The 20,298-nt window shown below is 43.2% G+C and overlaps 1 protein-coding gene across 21 annotated transcripts in view; it reads left to right on the top strand.

Moving 5' to 3' along the window:
• The window catches only part of CDC42BPA (CDC42 binding protein kinase alpha), a 291,711-nt gene extending 274,234 nt beyond the window's left edge, over positions 1-17,477 (top strand). For 12 of the 21 annotated variants that reach the window (XM_021064431.1, XM_021064425.1, XM_021064429.1 and 9 more), the window contains 5 exons: positions 190-307; positions 5,624-5,809; positions 8,711-8,834; positions 12,443-12,600; positions 13,232-17,477. In XM_021064431.1, the coding sequence (XP_020920090.1) occupies positions 190-307; positions 5,624-5,809; positions 8,711-8,834; positions 12,443-12,600; positions 13,232-13,363 (718 nt within the window). In that variant the 3' untranslated portion in view covers positions 13,364-17,477. The remainder of the gene's footprint in view (positions 1-189; positions 308-5,623; positions 5,810-8,710; positions 8,835-12,442; positions 12,601-13,231) is intronic. The other 9 variants (XM_021064438.1, XM_003482782.4, XM_021064432.1 and 6 more) reach the window with 2 other exon arrangements.

The following is a 20,298-nucleotide window of genomic DNA, read 5'->3' as shown; positions in this document are numbered from 1 at the left end:
TCTGTTTTCACACCAAAAATCCTAGATTTTTTATTTAAAATATAAAACATCTTCTAAGTATTTAATTTAGTACATTCTGTTTTTTAATCCATTTCATAATTTATATAAAAAATTAAGTATAAATTTTTCTTTAAAGATATCTAGATTGGTCACAGAAAAAAGTATCTCATCAGGTGTTTTCTCTTACAGAGAGATGCTACGAGATCCAGAAATGAGAAATAAACTAATTTCTAACCCAACTAATTTTAACCACATAGCACACATGGGCCCAGGAGATGGAATACAGATCCTAAAAGACCTGCCCATGGTAAGAGAAATGAAGAGTGAATGTGAATATAAATGGACTTAAGAATAAGGGGTGGGGAATCTATAGGAATGAATGTGTGAATGCTTAAATATATACCAGACGTAAAAGGATATGTTAGCCTAATGAAGAAATGTTTATCTCAGTATATTACAATATATGTAAGATGCGTGATGATGTAACTGACATGAAAAGCATAAAATTTAGATGTCTGTCAAAACCCAAACACATCAAGTTCTTGTTTAGTTGCATACTCTATAATCTTCTTTACCTAGATTTACTGTTGTTGGAGAAATAAAGTGCCAGATTGGAGAGGTTCTATACCAAGATTCAGAACTTGGTTACCAAATCACTAAGAATTCACTAAGTTCTAGCAATTCGGTACAGACGTTTTTGCCCCTTCCCAGAGAACGTCATCAGTTTTGTCATTAACAGTCACATTTCTCATCTAATTATGAAATCAAGTCATTTTCCTTTGGCCAATTATACACCCATTGCCAAGTCAATTCTCTCTCTCTTTTTTTTTAAGCACAGTATAAAAAAAAAAAAATCTGTGTTTTATTGTTTTGTTTTGTTTTGGTTTGGTTTGGTTTGTTTGTTTTTAGCAACATGAAAAATTGGGTTCTTTTTTTTTTGCTTTTTAGGGCTGCACATGCATATGGAGGTTCCCAGGCTACGGATCAAATCGGAGCTGCAGCTGCCAGCCTATACCACTGCTCACGGCAACGCTGGATCCTTAACCCACTGAGTGAGGCCAAGGATCCGAACCTGCGTCCTCATGGATGCGAGTCAGTTGCGTTTCCACTGAGCCACAACAGGAACTCTGAAGATTGGATTCTTGACCTAATATATTGAGATTAAGGATGTTGGTGGAATTAGCTAATTATCCAAGCTTTGTTTATACTTAACATTTCAGTGTCATGGTTCTCTCAACAAACTATTAAAATTTTAGCAAGACCCTTTTGATCAGTGGTGATAGTATCTAGATTTTACATAGAATTTTAGGTGTAAGTTATATACTCTGGTCATCTGGGAGATGAATTGTGAACTTTGGCCCAAAGCTCTTTCTAAGGAGTCTGTGAATTACCCACATTAATAACTCTCCTGTGAGAGACCTCTGCCACTGATAGAAAACATAGTAGGTAATATAGTTTGGTCAAGTTTTTTAAAATAAAGTTAAGCTCTTAAAGGGCGTTTTGCATTTTTTTCATGGGAGGAACCGAAACACCTGCATTAATTTGAGCCCGAGTTCCCCATTATAAATAGCTCAACAAATTGGCCCTGTTTATGAATGAATGTAACATTCTTACTGTCATTGTGTTTCATCATCAAGACATTTATAGTCCGTGCTGGGTAAATGGAAATAAAGTTTGGGATTGTTATATGCACACTGTGATATAAGGAATGATTGGCCAGTAGGGACCTGCTGTATAGCACAAGAGGACTTGACCCAATATTCTGTGATAATCCATATGGGAAAAGAATATGAAAAAGAATGGATATGTGTATATACATAACTGAGTCACTTTATTATACAGCAGAAATGACCACAACATTGTACATCACTACACCTCAATACAACTTTTTTTAAAAAAAAGATCACACAAGGAAAATAAAGTATACAAAAAGATTACAATCAATCTTGATGCAGTAATTAAAATGAAGTAAGAAATTTAAGGCTGAGCATAAATATTAAGCTGAAAAAATATTGAGCATAAATAAAGACTGAGTATTAAATTGTTATACTTACCTGTCATATGCTGTACTATTTTTTCAGCTTTTGCCTGGGAATGAGATTTCAGATTTTTCTCCCTTTTTCTCCCTTTTTTTCTGAACATTTGCTTAAGTCCTTAGTCTCATTATCCTTTATTCTTCAGAAGTAAACAGAACAGAACCATACAATCAGACTTTTCAGATTTTTCTCCCTTTTTCTCCCTTTTTTCCTGAACATTTGCTTAAGTCCTTAGTCTTATTATCCTTTATTCTCAGAAGTAACAGAACAGAACCAAAAAATCCAAGTCCTCTCTCATTTTCCCTCAAAGAAGGTAGTGTCAGGTACAAAGTACCTTAGGAGAGAGATTTTTTAATTACAATAAATAGTTGAAGTGTGAATATATATACTATCTTAGTGAAACTTTTTGAAATTTAATGAAACACCTGCTATGTAGTTAGCATTATGGAAAGACAGAGGGATGTGCATTTCAAATACATCCATATGTTGCAAAGCAACACATCAGCAAATACACAATTATTTCACTATAGTTAACAAGGTTTTAATGGATATTATCCTTTTAAAATTAAACTTTCTTCCACTTACTTCATTTTGTTGCACAAAAAGACAATTTTTCATCTCATGTATGCCAACAACATAGCAAGAATTATGAACATAAATTGTTTCTATAAATTCTATTATGTCTCACAGTATGTTCCTTAAAGTGAAGCAGTTTCAGGATTTAATAAAATGTTCCTCTGCTTAACCAGGTGAAAACTCAGTTTGCTGATGTTCCAGAATCTTTTAGACCTTCATTAATTACACAATAGGATTTGGTCTTCCTATATACCCTTAATAAGCACAATGAAGCAAAATGTCAAATTTCAAACCTCATTGAGAACGTTATGTCACAACATTCCTCCTTTTTCCCCCTTCTCCCTCCCACCACTTAAAAGAAAGGAAATTATCTGTTTTGTTGTTGTTGTTATTCAGAATAAGGTTCAGTCTTAATTACTGAGCAAAATAAGTTCAGATAGCATTTCCCAAAGATGTATCCCCGATCTGACTCCATGACACATGGCCTTCTGTGCTGGCTTCTTATTCCCATTAGACTTCTTGATTTTTAGTATTTGAGTCACTGATTTTGTTAACCCATGACTGCCTTGCTGGTTCTTTTTGTCATCAACCTAAGCAACTTTTTGCCTTTGCAGTGCAATCCAGTTTTTTAATGTTCCTTTCATTCCTTTCATGTTTCCTTATCATGTAAACACAGGACAAGTTGGTATAAATTTTTGTATATGTAGTATTGCAGCAAAGATGTTCTGTGTCTGAACTCCTGTCTTCACAGTGTCACTATATTTTCACCTGACTTTCTTCCTTTCACTAGCAAAGAACGTGAAAGCTGGGACTTTTCATAGGCATCTATTTAAGCACTTAACAAATGTTTTTTGGTATACTGTCTTCCCAGAATTGTGCTTATCTTGGCGTAGACCTTTAGTAAACAACACCGTAATATGCATGCCTGAAAGGAAAATAATATGCATGTCTATTACCTGTGTCTATACCTCTGTGTGTGTGTGTGTGTGTGTGAATATACATATATGTGTGTGTGTGAACATATATATATATATATATAAGACCTTGTGATATTTTAATATAGTCTCAGGTTTTAGAAAGTCCTTTCCACTGTAATTTTCTGTATTAACTATTTCTAAAATAATGATGAATTAAATTCATCTAACGTGAACATATAAAAGAAGCACTTTTAAAGCTGTGTTGTCATTTGTGCAAAGAGCATGTACCCCAAACATTTTTATGTTTAACTTGTTCAAATCAGTATTGCCTTCCTGTGAAATACTTAGAAGCTTAGAGAGTTTATTGAATATCTTTAGAAACTTAATTCTGTTGACTTTGTACCAAAACGATACTGAAAAGGGTTGTTTGCCTCATGAATGTGAAGAGATAATAAAGTAAAGGAGTCATTTTTTTCTTTTATCTCTAATATCAAATGTGAATCTTTTATGTGTCTTAGTGAACCAAGAGGATATAAGCAGTTAATATAAAACTGCAGGTATGTCTTCAAGTATAGACCGAAGTAGTTTCCTTGAATCCTTTTTGTCAGTTACCTTTTTTTCATAAGTGGATACTGGTAATAAAGATCAATTTGTCTCCACTTAAATGCAAGAATAATACTTGACCTCTAAAAGATTCATTTTTTTAGCAGTAGAAGATTATTTTTCTCCTAGCCTTTTACCCGTTCCTAAAATTATTAATAGGAATTCCCTGGTAACTCAGTGGGTTAAGAATCCAGTGTTGTCACTGTTGTGATTCAGGTCACAGCAATGGCGTTCGTTCAGTCCCTGGCCTGGAAACTTCTACATGCTGCAGGCACAAGCCAAAATAAAAATAAATAAAATTGTCAATAAATAAAACTTATAGCTCAATGACCTTTTAGCGCTTTAAAAAGTAATTTTACTTCTTCGTCAAAGTTACATTTACATCAGTAGTTTTTTCTTCTTGCAAAGAACCTTAGAAGATACTGATTTTACTCACATCTCCAAATGTAAAACAGTATCTTTTACATAGGAGTCTTTCTTTTAAGCTTACCTAACTTAACGGATTTTTTTAAAGCAAGCTCCACTGTAAACCAGCTATAGTGGAAAAAATAACCATCATTATAAAAAAAAACCAAAAAGCAAGCTCATCTCAACTCTTGAGAATATCAGTCAGCCTCTCTCTGGCAAGTCATTCAGCCTCTGTCTCTAGTGAAGAGATGATAGGATGTTTTCTTGAAGCACAGGTGTTCTCAAGCGCCGAACCTTGAAAATTCCCATTGGAGAAGGTGACTGGGTACTGAGTGACAGTTCCCAAGTATTCAGGAGTTATTTTATGTGAAAAACTAGGTGCCTTGTTTTCAGAAACTTTCTTCTTTGTCTTTAGTTTTACATTATTTCATTTTTAAAAAATACATATGAAGATTGAAAGGAAGTTTGTTCTCGTTAAAAACAAACTTGTTCTTTGAGTGCCTAAATGGAGATGTGCTTGGGCAGCTTGAAGGTAAAGCAGAAACTGGTATGTTCCACAATTATTTGCTGTTTCTGTCATAGGACGATAAAATCAGTAAAAGCAAACACGTATCAGGTCTGGAAATACCAAGAAATGGTTTCAGTTTCTAAAGGAACAGTTACATAACACTTTTGATGAGAGGCTGGTTATGGTTTTACTTGGTCTTTAATTTTTTTCTTACTTTTTCTGTCCTTAGTATTTTTGTAGATTTTTGCCATGTTTTGATTCTATCACATAAAAAAATACTGAACATGATTTTGAAAGTCTACTTGCAGGTCTGATAGTCCAGTTTCTACTGAACTTGACAACAGTAATAAAAGAATAATTTTATGAGGCAAATAATTTTTTGCAGATCGGTTCTTTAAGGGACTAGCAAGAGAATTACAAAATTAACTGAGGCCTTAAAGTATTTCACTGTGGATTCAGTTCTGTGAGATAACTTCATTTTTTGACATGCATGTTGTCTGAAATGTCACATATGTCTGGTGAATCCATTCTCATCACCTCATTACCTTTTTTTCTTCTTTCTGTTGTTTTGATAGCCAGGTTTTCCCTATCCATCCCCTCATCATCACTCCGGTCTGATCTCCTCTCCGATCAACTTTGAGCACATCTATCACATGACTGTTAATTCTGCTGAAAAATTTCTCTCTCCTGATTCCATAAACCCTGAATATTCCCCGTCTCTACGCTCTGTCCCCGGTACACCAAGCTTTATGACTCTGAGGGTATGAACAGCTGAGTTAGGTGTTAACTTGTACTAACACGTGCGGATCTCTGCCTGGCTTCATAGTAACACTGCCAAGGGGGGTGGGTTTGGTGAACGTTTTCCTTTGGCCTGTTTCTCTCTTGCCAAGTCTCTTTTCTTCCTCCTCTTCTTTCTTCGAGTTCTCCTTTGTTTCTTCTTTTGAGGAAAAGCTAAGGACTGAGAAGGATTTCAGTTTTATTTCTAAAACAGTAGTGGAGGTTTTTTGATGTTTAACAAAAGATCATCCCATCATAACATTTTCCATCACAGATTCCAGGATGGAAGAAATAGCCCCTGATTAAGACTTTATTCCGTTAGACAAAAAAGTGATCCGAGAATTTCTGAAATTTTTTTTTTTTTCCTTTTGCTTTTTAGGGCCACACCCTCAGCATATGGAGGTTCCCAGGGTAGGAGTCGAATCAGAGCTACAGCTGCCAGCCTACACCACAGCCACAGCAATTCTGGATCTGAGCCGTGTCTGCAACCTCTACCACAGCAACGCCAAATCCTTAACCCACTGAGCAAGGCCGGGGATCAAACCCGAACCTCATGGTTCCCAGTCGGATTCATTTCCGCTGTGCCATGACAGGAACTCTCTGAACTTTTTATAAATAGCTTAGAACAGGTTCAGTTCAGAGAAATTTTTTATATTTAGTGACATTAAAGTCTGTAGTATGGCCTGTCCACAGGCCTTCTATCTACAATAAACCTCTTCTTATAGAGCTAAGAAATCTCCAAAGTATAAAATATAATAGTATCAATGAATAACAGGAAAAAAATCACCAAATAGTCTTACTGATCTTTGAGGTGCTGATATGCTTTTAATTCCAACCAGGATCCAAGATAAAACAAGGAGAGGAAAAAAATACAGAATGAGCAGCATCCTGGTGACCATGGCACCTGCCCTTGGTCCCGTGCACACAGCCTTGCATCTGTGTAGCTTGTGGCTCTGCAGATGAGAACTGGCGACCGTTCAAGCTGAATATCCATATTCCCATCAAGACTATGTGCCTATATTGACTTCACGGGAGCATTTTCTCAAGTTTGTTTTGCAGATAATAAAATACTTGAACAGTATCCATGTGTCATAATACTCGCTGGATTAAAAAATAATAGCATCCATTTTTATTTCATATTTCATAATTTCCAGTAAGAAAACTAGCTATAGGGTGAGAAGTTTGTTTTTGTATTTTTGTTTGTATTACCAAATTATTCTAAATTATGATGTTTTAAATGTCACTGTCATTGACATTAAACATCTTATTTGACAAGTTAAGATTAACTAAGATAAACCAGACCTTAGTGTGCTTCGTAACAGATTGCAGAGAGTAGATTCTAGAGGACGTCGTATATGTGAATCATTAATCAAGAATTTTTGATGCAAAAGATGGTGGAGATTTGTTTAAGTCATTAGAAGTAGAAACACTACTTACTACTGGTGGAAGTTTTATGTATATTTGTACAGGAAAAGGACCATTAGCTTAATTTTCGCATCGCTTTATAATGAGGTTGAATTTCAGCTGAAGAATGATAAACTGTTAGGTTTGGGGCTTTGTCTTCTTTTTTTTTTTCCAGAGCATACCTTCAGTGTATCATTTGTTTATCACTACACCATTCAGTGTTACTAAACCACTGGTATTTTTATAGGCTTAATTTTTACCATTTTTTCCTAGGGCAGGTTTGTTTTATAGAAAAGGACAACATCAAGGCACCTTAAGCAAAACACTAAAAGTTTGAAGGTTGAAACTGATACCCCGTCTCTCTTGAGCTCTCCTTTGCTGCACTGCACGCATGTCACTGGCATACAGGGTTGCTCCTATGCGTGGGTGTTGAAATGCTAGCCCTTGTTCTGTTTTAAATTTTTTATTTTCTTAGAGGAAAAATGTTTGCTTTAAGCAAATAACATATTAAGAATTACATGGACTTTGCAAATTTGATATAGGAACCAAAATGGCAGCCATTTGAATTTGAATTTGGAACCAGCCAGCCAGCCAGTATATGTGATTCTTTAAAATGTATGATTTGGAGATTGTCAAGAGATATTAGTGCATGTTTTCCTGACTGCTGGTGTTAGTTCTGCATTAGTTGTGTTGCTGTAACCTCCTCTCGGGCACCAGCCCTGGCACCCCTCTGGTGTGAAAAGGTTGGGGCCATTGAGGAGGCAACGTTCAGACAGCTGGTCCTACACACCTGGTCTCCAGGGGTACGTGACTTTCAAAATACTCTATGCCTCTTCTTCCTGCTTTAGACACTGAAATTATTGTTCAGTATTCGATGGAAAAACTTCTCAAACCAACACTCCCAAGTTGAATCACTTCCCCCAGGCCGTGATTGTTACAAGCATCATATTTGTGCCTCATATGCTGCTCTGTCCGTGAGGCAGGAAGGTTGCCTGGTAACTAGGATGGGAACATGCAAAAGGGCACGTTTGGTATCAGGACCACAGAACGTGTTCTTGAGAAGGATGCACTTTTCAGTGACTCTTCTAAATGGGCTTATGCTGCTCTTGAGTTATCCTAAGCAATAAAAGCCTCATACGTGGTCAAAGCTTTGTTTCAGCATCTGCAGATGTCCATGTAATTCCACATTTACTGTCACTTCTAACCATATAACTTGGACTTACTGTTCTTACAACAACAGCAGACAATTCGTATTTGTCGCTAAGTACTTCACTAAGTATAAAGATGAGCACTTAGCCTTGACTGGGATAAGGTTTACTTGTGCTAGGGCGTTAGTACTTGTGGGTGTGGGGGTGTTTGGTGTTCTGGATCACTCTGCTCAAGACAACTGTATTTCTTGAAATGAGGGTGAAAAGTAGACAGCTCTGTAGAAAATCATTTTCTCTCTGGATGAAGAATTCTTCTTTCTCTCTTGATTTTAGAACCCTCGGCCTCAGGAAAGTCAAAGTCGGACAGCATTCAGTGGCTCAGTCAGTATCCCATCCATCACCAAGTCCCGCCCTGAGCCCGGTCGCTCCATGAGCGCCAGCAGTGGCCTCTCAGCAAGTAAGTGGCCCCGGCTGCGGGAAGACACTTCCAACAGGGTAGCACGCGGGAACCCTCGGGCAGCACAGCGTCTCAGACTTCGCTGGGTCATGGCTGGGAGGCACCAGGGCAGCTGTTAAGAACATGGTCACCGAGTCTTTTTAGAGTTGACAGTCCATCTGGGAGACAGATGAGCAATACTAATAAATTATGATGATAAATGCTATGCAGGGAATAGATAGGGTCCAGTAACAGGAGCAGGTGGCGGGTGTGGCGGATGAATTCCTCACACTTAGAATAATGAGGGAACTCATGCTCCCTCCCTCGGGCTGTGCTGCACTGACCCAAGTTTGATTAGTTGAATCAGGAGGTACAGTGGCTTCCTGGTAGGAGAGGGAGCGAGAAAATATTCAAGAGACGGGCAAGGGCCAGAACAAGTGGGGACATGGGGACCAAGGTAGGACATTTGCTGTTTTATTAAAAACACGACAGGACGCTCTGTGGAGTTTGAAGTAGGGAAGAACCTTGGCAGAGGGAACCTGGCTTCAATCAGGGAGAGTGTAACCCATGTGCTTGCACCCCACCCACTCTCACCGTGATGGGCTCACCCCTGGGCCTGCAGGCTCTCCTAGAGGGCATGCAGAGCTGGACCCCCCACGCCCACCCCCATGTTAGGGCCAAACCCCCCAGCACTATCTAAAACTCTCTGGATGGGGCCCAGCCTCTGAGTATATGGTCTCCGTCAGCAGGGACCACAGTTTTCAGATTGTTCCTTTTGCTGTTCATTCGAAACAGCCCTGCCTTGGTTGTTTTAAGATCAGGGTGGTTGAGTGTAATTTTTCTCTAAAAGGAACATACCCAAAGTTTTAAAAAAAAAAAAAAAAGGAGTTCCCGTCGTGGCGCAGTGGTTAACGAATCCGACTAGGAACCATGAGGTTGCGGGTTCCGTCCCTGCCCTTGCTCAGTGGGTTAACGATCCGGCGTTGCCGTGAGCTGTGGTGTAGGTTGCAGACGCGGCTCGGATCCCGCGTTGCTGTGGCTCTGGCGTAGGCCGGTGGCTACAGCTCCGATTCAACCCCTAGCCTGGGAACCTCCATATGCCGCAGAAGCGGCCCAAGAAATAGCAACAACAACAAAAGACAAAAAAAAAAAAAAAAAAGTAAATCACAGAGGTGGGTTAAGTCATCTCTTCTAGAAGTGGCCCCGGGACTGAGGAAGGAGCCCGTAACTGCGCTGAGGCTGGGCAGCCCTGTCACACACCTTCCCTCTGCTGTTTTATTCTCCATGTGCTGCGTGCCGCGTTGTTCCCACAAAAATCCCATAAAGGTGAATTTATTTCTAATTTACAAATGAAGGAAACTGAGACTCAGAAAGATAAAAGACCTTGCTTAAGGTCACAGAGGTAGTAAGAACAGCAGAACTCTCTGGCAGTTTGGATTTTTTTTTTTTTTAGGGTTGCACCTCAGCATATGGAGGTTCTTAGGCTAGGGGTCGAATCAGAGCTACAGCTGCTGGCCTATGCCACAGCCACAGCAGTGCCAGATCCAAACCTCATCTGCCACATACACCATAGCTCATGGCAACGCCGGATCCTTAACCCACTGAGCGAGGCCAGGGATCGAACCCGCAACCTCATGGCTCCTAGTCAGATTCGTTTCCGCTGTGCCACAACGGAAACTCCTGAATTTTATATTCAGACTGACAACATTTTTTAAGGTAACTTCCAGCTTTTATTAAATTGAGTACTAAACTAGTTATGGACTTATAAGAAAAATCATAAAAAAAAAAGATTTATGCCTCCAAATAGGTTGTAATCTAAGGAGAGAGAAAAGCCGCCTAAAAAAAGTAAAGAGTACACATCAATGAATGCAGAGCAGTGTAGTCCAGCGAAAGGCACCTTAGAAACTGGATGGGGTGTTGGGAGGGAGCGGGTCTCCCAGAGAATGCGGTTTCATCAGCGGTTCTCAACCTGAGATGCTTTCAAGGGTCATCAGAAAAGCTTTCGAGAGTTAAGAATTCTGCTGATGGTCTGGGGTGGGGGCCCAGACACTGGTATTTTTAAAGCTCCATAATATAGACAGTGAACACCCAGTGTTGGTAACCTCTGCACCAGTAATTTATGGTGACACAGCTGAGGGGTTCAGGAAGGAAGCTGAAACTAGGAGGCGGCTGGCAGAGATGAGCGAGGACAGGGCTTCAGCAGGCAGGCTCCTGTTCATCCGCGAGGACGTCTCTATTGGGGTGGTCATGAAGCACATACGCTTTCAGCAGCCCTCCGTGGACAATTTCAGTGAATTCTTAATGTCAAAAAAAGTAACTCTGGGTTAGTTACACTAGTGAAAATTTGAAATAGTCACAATCTGTATCTTGCAGTTGTGCTAAAACCTCAACACAGTCTTTTTTTTTTTTTAATTTATTTATTGTCTTTTTATGGAGGTTCCCAGGCTAGGGGTCAAACCAGAGCTGGAGCCGCCAACCTATGCCACAGCCACAGCAACGTGGGATCCTTAACCCACTGAGCGAGGCCAGGAATCAAACCCACATCCTCATGGATGCTAGTCAGGTTCGTTAACCGGTGAGTCACCTCGGGCACTCCAAGACAAAAACATTTTTAAGGAAAAACTTGGAGTTCCCGTCATGGCTCACCAGTTAACAAACCCGACTTGGCATCCATGAGGACGAAGGTTTGATCCCTGGTCTGACTCAGTGGGTTAAGGATCTGGCGTTGCCCTGAGCTGTGGTATAGGTTGCAGACGCAGCTCAGATCCCACGTTGCTGTGGCTGTGGTGTAGGCCGGCACCTACAGCTCTGATTGGACCCCTAGCCTGGGAACCTCCATATGCTGTGGGTGCAGCCCTAGAAAAGACAAAAAAAAAAAAAAAATTTAAGCGAGAGCTAAAGAATGGTAGGAAATGCTCAGAGTTTTAAATGCCCCAAGATTTCTCAGGTCCTCCTTTTTCTGCCCTGAATGGTGCTAGTCCCCTTTGAATGAGCCTCAACTCTAAGAACAAAAGAGAATATGATTTTAAAGAAACTCACCTCATTTTTGTATTGCAGACTTTTTGCTCTGTAGAACAAAAATGCTTCTCTGTTCATATTCTTTTTTGAAAATTCTCTAGAGGTTAATAGTTATGCAGCATCAGGTGGCACGGCCTTTACTTCCGGGAACTGCTCTCCTTGGCCTCATCCTTCAGTTGATATGTTTTAAGCACCTGTCGCAGGCCGGGTTCTGAGCTGGGCCTTGGGGAGGCACAGACCATCCATCTGTTAAAAGAACGGTAGGCTCATAATGACAGCGTCATATCCGCATGCGGTGGAGAGAAGTGAGGTCCAGGGAGCAGGAGGGACGAAGGCAGTGGCACGTGGGCGGAGACCTGAAGGACTGACTGCGTGGACACTGCCAGTGAGAACAGAGCCGCGCCCGCCAGTGCCGCCCACTCGCCCAGCCGCCCACCGCTGGCCCGGAGCGGGAAGGAGCGCTCCAGGCGGCGGGCTCCCGGCCGGGCTTGGGGGTCAGGGTCACCGTCCGTCAGTGAAGAGCTTTGCGCTGGAGGATGAGCCCCAGGCAGCGGGAAGGATGGCTCGTCCCTCCTGCACGTATAAAGTTGTAGGTGAACCTTGTGCCGCAGGGTCCTCGGCGCAGAACGGCAGCGCGTTGAAGAGAGAATTCTCCGGAGGGAGCTACAGTGCAAAGCGGCAGCCGATGCCCTCGCCGTCAGAGGGCTCGCTGTCTTCGGGGGGCATGGACCAAGGAAGTGACGCCCCGGCAAGAGACTATGACGGCGAGGTGAGTGCAGTGGGGGTGGCAGCTCTGTCTGGGAACGGGGGTTTGGAGAAGGCCTGCACAACCAAGGGCTCGTGCACTTACCAAAGCCGCACCACCACCTTGAACTTGGCCTCGGTTGCCACGGGGATCTGCCTGCGGGGAAGGCCGACGGGTCGCTGGGGTTGGACGCTGCGGTTTTCCTGGAGATGTTCAGACTTCTAATAGCTGTAGCTGTGACAATGACTCATATTTCTAAAGACCTATGGGGGGGAACTGAACCTTTGTTATATAGAAAAGGGGCTTCTGGAGTTCCCGTTGTGACTGTTAAAGAATCCAACTAGGAACCATGAGTTTGCAGGTTCGATCCCTGGCTGTGCTCAGTGGGTTGAGGATCCCGTGTTGCCCTGAGCTGTGGCATAGGTCGCAGACGTGGCTCAGATCCCGAGTTGCTGTGGCTGTGGTGTAGGCCGGCGGCTGTAGCTCCCATTCAACCCCTAGCCTGGGAACCTCCACATGCCGCGGGTGCGGCCCTAGAAAAAGGCAAAAAGACACAAAAAAATAAGAAAAGGAGCTTCCTACTGACAGGAAGCGGCTAGGGTGACTGCAGCCCCCTGCCCCGCCCCTCGCTCATGTCCGCCTCTGGGCCTTGCAGGACTCCGATTCTCCGAGGCATTCCACTGCTTCCAACAGCTCCAACCTGAGCAGCCCGCCCAGCCCGGTGTCGCCGCGAAAGACCAAGAGCCTCTCCCTGGAGAGCACCGACCGCGGGAGCTGGGACCCATGACCCGTGAGCAGCAGCAGCACCGGGCCCCCTCCGCCCACCTCCATCCCCTCCTCCACCTCTGCCTGAACACCCCAGGACCAGCGGCATGGCAGGGCAGGGATTCAGGAATTGACTCTAGGACTCGCATCCACGCCCCTCGACTTAACAGCAACAACCGTAAAGGCAGACTTTCATCGAGCGGCTTAGATTAATACTGATTTCATTTCATACACTTAGAGTTGCTTTCCATAATATTTTACCCTCCCCTAAAAGGTAGCTTAAGTAGACAGATTACACAAATGTAAGCGATAAGAGTAAGATTAGACAGCTATTGTTTTCACCGTAGCGTCTCCTTGCAGCCTGGAGAGAGCACGCGGGGCCCGCCCGTGGGTCCCTGGCGGCACCCCAGCCCCTTCAGCCCCACAGTGAAGGTCGTTGGCAGTAAGTCCCTATTCACAAAGCAGTGCATATTTTACTACAATGCAGAGTTTAAGTAAATACACACATATAGAGATGAGATACTGAATGTATATAGTAAAAAGCATCTTGCATTCAACGAGAGATGGATGCGTAGCGTATATGAGAGAGCGCATTTAATTTAAAGAAATGTGTTGTTTCTTGTCTGTTTTCCAACCAAGTACTTAAAGCGTGGAAGGCCTCAGGCTGACACTGGCAGAGGGAGAGTGAGAGCAGGGTTCCTTTGGTGCCGTTTCTCACACTGGTCGCGGTCACCTGGAGCGTAGGAAACGTTCAGAGGCTTTGGTTTCTTTGGTTTGGAGTGTGACCGGGGAACCAGACTTCTGACATTTGAAGCCTCTTCAGCAGTATCATGACAAGACAAATCTACTTCTACCCAAGGCATTTCTTTCCTGGCAGTGGAATTGGAACCCTACTTCTCCTTTCTTACTCTACTTTGGCATCTTCTGCCCATGAATGTCAAAGTGCAGTTTTGTCACCTTCTGGATCCCTTCCATCTGAAAGGACACAGGAATGAGGTTGTTTCTGAAGGTCCTTGAAAAGGCTCATAAAAGGGCTTTTTTCGTGGCTGATCCCCTCGCCCTCTCCCTGAGTCGCATTGAGGCACCTGTCCCGCAGCCAAGCTGGCTTCTCGGGGAGGAGTCTGTTTTGAGGAGGGGTGTGAGCTTCTTCAGATGAGCCTGGGAAAAAGGGTTTAATGACCAAATAATTTCAAACCTCAAATGCAAGGACTTGAACAGCCTTAACCAAATATTCTTCCCCTCACGCGGTGAGAAGCGGCCGTGTTGAGCCCGGCGGGCGGGCGGGCACAGGCAGGCAGGCAGGCCAGCGTGGCCTTCTGTTCTCTTCCTCCCTCAGTGGCTCTACGGGCTTGTAGTCACATCGCCATGTGAATTCCTGCTGTTTTAGTTACCACAAGGAAATGAGATGCAGAACCAGAACTTCATTTCTCCAGAGTCATTTCACCAGTAAAGCACATGAGAAAGAGAACTGAAAATATCTCTTGAAAGTAAAGAGAATCTGCCTCGCTTACTTTCTGTCTAAATTTCTCTTAGACACAGAAACAGATGTTCTGCTCTCCCCTTCAAAGGGCAGCACAAGGGCAGCGCTTTCCTGCGGGGGCTGGTCTGAGGTCAGTGTCTGGGCCCTGTCCCTTCAGCCCCGAATTCACCTCCTCTTCCTCCTGGTCGGCAGGGGCCACAGGGAGCTGGGCTGTTCCACGCCGGTGCTGCTCTGGAACAGGCGACTGAGGGTCAGCGAGGGAGGACAGGCTGCTATGTGGGGACTAGATTGTCCTATGTTACAAAAGAGAATTTTAAAAGGATAACAGGCCTGACATTTAAACATACTGAACTCAGTGCTTGCTTAGATCTGCTTACGTTTTCCTTTGGATGGGTATCAATTCCTGTGCATTTCTAACCTTCTAGATCCTTTTCTTTTGGAAGAGAAGTGTCACGTGAACGTACTTTCGTGCATCCAGTGTCCAGAGCCATGGGGATGCCGTGACTCTGGTCACTTCCTACACTTGGCACTTCCTGGGGGAGGAGGGAGCCAGCCAGCCAGGGGCTGAGGGCCCGAGACCAGCTCCCCTCCTCCCCTGCAGCCCCCTCCTCCCCCCGTCTTTCCCCTCCCCGCTTCCTGCCTCCCTCATCTCCTCTGGGAGGAGGCCCACCGGGCTGAGGGTCACAGGACAGCACCCTAAGCCATTAGGTTATAGCTTTGACAAGTACGTTTCTGTTGCCTGGAGGTGCTTTTTTGTTAAGATGGCTTTGGGATCAAAGTATAACCGTACCTGAAGTCTGGACCCCACCACAGTGAGTCAAACAGGGCAGATGAGAGCACGGCTCAGGCTCACGGCCAGCCACATGTCACCCAGTCACCTGACTCGTCTCACCAGCAGTGAGAGCACAGCCCCCAAACAGTCGTTTCTAACAGCAGGACTTTGGGGGGGACTCTGCCAAGAGTAGTGGGTTTGGGGGGGGTCGTTTCCCAAGATAATGATCATTCTGCTGGGCTTATCCCACTAGCTTCTGAAAAGAATCACTTGAAAAGCTAGGAAATAGGTTCTAGAGAAAACAGAAAGCACGATGCTCGGGCAGAGGCACTAGGAACGAAGCTCACAGAACAGAGGTGGTGGTCTCTGCTGTCCGAAGCCGTCCTGTGTTTCCGAGCAGGACGTGAAAGAGGAGCGGATACGGCAGCAGGGACTCGTTTCTCAGTCAAAGAGGAAGATCAACGGAGAGGCATTTCTGGCACAGTCTAGATGTGTTGGTATATGGTGCTATCACTGTTCAGCCAATTTGTTGTCTACCCTTGAATTCTAATTTAATCTTGCTGTGTGCTTTGGGTGTATAAAATTACATATATACATTCACACACACACACACATTTCTTTTTGCCAAAAACAAAAGCCTTCCTCCTTGCAAAACGATTGCTAAAGCAGATTTCCCTTCTTTAGTTATGTGTGTACACACACACACACACGCCCATCCCCTGCACTTAGTGATTTATCTTCTTTCCCAGAAGCAGAGTTTAAGGCCATGAAACACAACTGAAAAGGGCCCATCTAGCTTCCCAAGCAATTCTTGTACCCAGGTTTCAGGGAAGAATCTGAAATTCCCGTTATGTTTACAGCAGCAATCTGTCATTCCCCAGCTGGCTCTCAGCCTCTTTCTGCCTTCCATATGGTTAGAATCGTGTCGTTTTGTTCCTCAGTGGCCACATCTACTTCTGTGAAAGACCAGTTGCATTCCTATGGACTCTCAGGTATCATTAAAGCAAAGCCAGAGTGGGGTGGGCCGTCATGCCCAAGCCCCAGGTACAGCAGGGCCGTTTGCTGGCCTTTGGCCATGAGCACTCATCCCCCAGCTAAGCAGAGCCTTGGAAAGCTCGGCACCCACTCTCTGGACACAGGACCGTCTTCTCAGCAGTGGTCAGACTCTGCCGCCGCCCGCATCTGCCAGGCGCCCCACTCCCCACCGCTCCCTGGCCCAGCCCCTGAGTTAACTAGATAAGCCACGTGGCACTGCATTGGGCCCATCTTTAAACCTGTCTTACCAGGACTTTCTTACCAAGTCCAGAGTTCTCCACAGAGTCCTGCTCCTCTCAAGGGCCTCACTTCAGCCAGCGCTCTGCCCCATGCCAGCCCTGGCCAGGCACCTCCTCCTCCCCAGGGACGGCCTTTACCCACGGAAACCATTTCATTCACCGGGGGAATGGATGAAAACAAATCAGCCTTGGAATTTCCTGACAACAAAATGACCTGCCTTTTTATTTGATAGTGTAATATCATTTATAAATTTTTTAGGGTTTTTTCTCATTGTAATATTATTGTACAGTTTTGCATGGCCTGGGTGTAATCATTTTTTTTTGTTGTTGTTTAGAATATAATGCTGACAAATAAGTGTGTATGGAAGGGGAAAAGAAACTGCTTTGGCCTCTTATCACTCATTTCATTTTGTTTGGTTTGATCCCCTCGATGTCTTAGGGAACTTTATAAGAGATTCTCTGCTACCAAACAATGGTGTGGATTCTTTTGCACAGAAATATTTAAGGTGGGACAGTCAAAAATGTAACAAGACTGTCACCAATACTTTATGTTGGTATCACTTAATATTAACCAGACTCTGATGTATTGCAATAAAACAGGGAACTGTTAGAATGGAGTATTTTGTCTTTTTTTCCCTGATTAAAAAGTCTGAGGGAGTTCCCATTGTGGCTTAGTGGGTTAAGAACCTGGCTAGTATCAATGAGGATGTGGGTTCACTACCTGGCCTCACTCAGGGGGTTAAGGATCCGGCATTGCCATGAACTGTAGTGTAGGTCACAGATGCAGCTTGAATCCTGCGTTGCTGTGGCCGTGGTGTAGACTGGTGGATGTAGCTCCAATTCAGCCCTTACCCTGGGAACTTCCTTATGCCTCAGGTGCGGCCCTAAAAAGAAAAGGGGGGGGGGCGCTCTGTGGAATGGAGAAAAGGTGATTGACTCTTTTCACCTCATGTGACCCAGTTTTCTGCCAGTCCCCCTCCTCATTCCAAGCTTCATCATTACAGTAAAAGGACACGGAGATAGTTCCTCCCATAGCTCTGGTAAGAGAGTTCCATTCTCTAGAAGATTTCAGCTCCCCTCTTGATAAAACTTCCCTAGTACTTGCTGGGTCTGCAAAACCAAGCTCTGCCTAAGCCTCTGTGGGTGGCCCTGCTGTGTGCAGTTGTCAGCAAGCAGAGAGCCCACCACACCAGGGACCCCACCCCTGCCCCAGCAACACGTCCCCACCCGTGTCACATCTGACCAGGTAAACAGATGTGGCAGAGAAACCGCAGACACGTCCACGAGTTGAGTTGCAGCTTCTGAGTTACAAGGATGCATCTGGGGACATGCAGGCAAGGCCCCGGTGGGCTGGACAAAGGAAACTAATTGGCTGCAGCTGAATATTCTGAGACCTCTCCCTGTTCCACTTCACGAGTAATGGACAGTTCTGCCTGTTACCGCTATGCTGATTCATTATGGCAAAGACCACACCTTCAAGGCGGCAGCTGTGAGGCTTAGAGGAAGGCTTGGCAAACTTTCTGTAAAGGGCCAGTGAATACAGATTTTCAGCTGTACAAGCGACAATACTCTATTGAAGATACTCAACTCTGCCACCCACATAAGAGCCACCCTAGACAATACCAAGAAAACATTACTTACAAAAACAGGCGGTGATTTCCATTATTCTCTCCTCCAAGTCACTAATTCATTCTGCTCTTCAGTGCCTTTAATTCAGCTTGTGTCTCTGCAAATGTATTTTCTAATTTTTCTTGTCTCCTTATACTTCCTAGTTCCTTTCAAAAGTATCTGCATTACACACAATACATCACAAACACTAAGAGGACATGAGCATAAAATAAGACAAAATCATTCAACCAAAAAAAAAAAGGAACAAGGAAACAGAATCAACTGGAAAATAAGGTTTAAAGTGGCAATAAATAAGTAAATATCAATAATGACCTTAATGGAGTGAATGCTCCGACCAAAAGACATTAAGAGTGGCAGACTGGATAAAAGAGCCCACAGTATGCTGCCTACAAGAGACCCACCTTAGGACAAAGGACACATGTAAATTGAAAGGGGATGGAAAAAGATATTTCATGCGAATGGAAAAGACAGAATCTGACTAGCATCCATGAGGATGCAGTTGAATCCCTGGCCTCAGTGGGTTAAGGATCTGGCGTTGCCGTGAGCTGTGGTACAGGTCGCAGACACGGCTTGGATCTCACATTGCTGTGGCTATGGCGTAGGCCAGCAGCCACAGCTCCAATTTGACCCCTAGCCTGGGAACTTCCCTATGCCACACCTAGGGACCTAAAAAGCAAAAAAAAAAAAAAAAACCTCAAGGCAAATGATAACAAAAACACAACCATTCAAAATCTATGGGATGCCACAAAAGCAGTGCTTAGAGGGAAGTTCATAGTGATACAGGCCTTCCTCAAAAAAGAAAAATCTCAGATCAACAACTTGACCCACCACCTAAAACAATTAGAAAAAGAACAAACAAAAGTGAAAGTCAACAGAAGGAAGGAAATCATAAAGATCAGAGAGAAAATCAATAAAGTGAGAGCTTCAAAAAACAATAGAAAAAAAATAAACCAAGAGCTGGGCTGGTTCTTTGAAAGGGTAAACAAAATTGACAAATCTCTGGCCAGACTCACCAAGAAGAGAGAAAGAACTCAAACAAAATAAGAAATGAAAAAAGAGAAACCTCAACAGATATTGCAGAAATACAAAAAACCATAAGAAAATACTATCAATTATATGCCAACAAATTTGACACCCCAGAAGAAATGGACAACTTTCTAGAGACAGCACACCAAAACTGAATCAAGAAGAAACAGCTTAATTGAACAGACTGATAACTAGAAATGAAATTGAGTATGTAATAAAAACACTCCCTACAAACAAAAGTCCAGGACCAAGTGGCTTCCCAGGCAAAATCTACCAAACATACAAAGAAGAACTTATACTCATCCTTCTTAAACTTTTCCAAAAGGTTTAAGAAGAAGGAATACTGCCAAATACATTCTAGGAAGCCACCATCATCCTAATACCAAAACCGAAGATATTACCAAAAAAGAAAATTGTAGGCCAATGTCTTTGATGAATATAGATGTAAAAAAACTCAACAAAATTTTAGCCAACCAAATCCAACAACATATAAAAAAGATCATACACCACAATGAAGTGGTATTCATCCCAAGTTCACAAGGATGGTTCAACATAGGCAAATCAATCAACTACATTAACAAAAGAAAATTCAAAAACCACATCATCTCGATACAGAAAACACATTTGACAAAGTCCAACATCCATTCATGATAAAAACTCTTACCAAAGTGTGTATAGAAGGAACATAACATAATAAAAGCCATTGGTGACAAACCCACAGCAAATATAATACTCCATGGGAAAAGCTGAAAGTCTTCCCTCTAAAATCTGGAACA

This window comes from Sus scrofa, chromosome 10 (assembly GCF_000003025.6).
Source record: "Sus scrofa isolate TJ Tabasco breed Duroc chromosome 10, Sscrofa11.1, whole genome shotgun sequence".
Classification (NCBI taxonomy): Eukaryota; Metazoa; Chordata; class Mammalia; order Artiodactyla; family Suidae; genus Sus; species Sus scrofa.
This window is presented reverse-complemented; position numbering and strand designations above follow the sequence as displayed.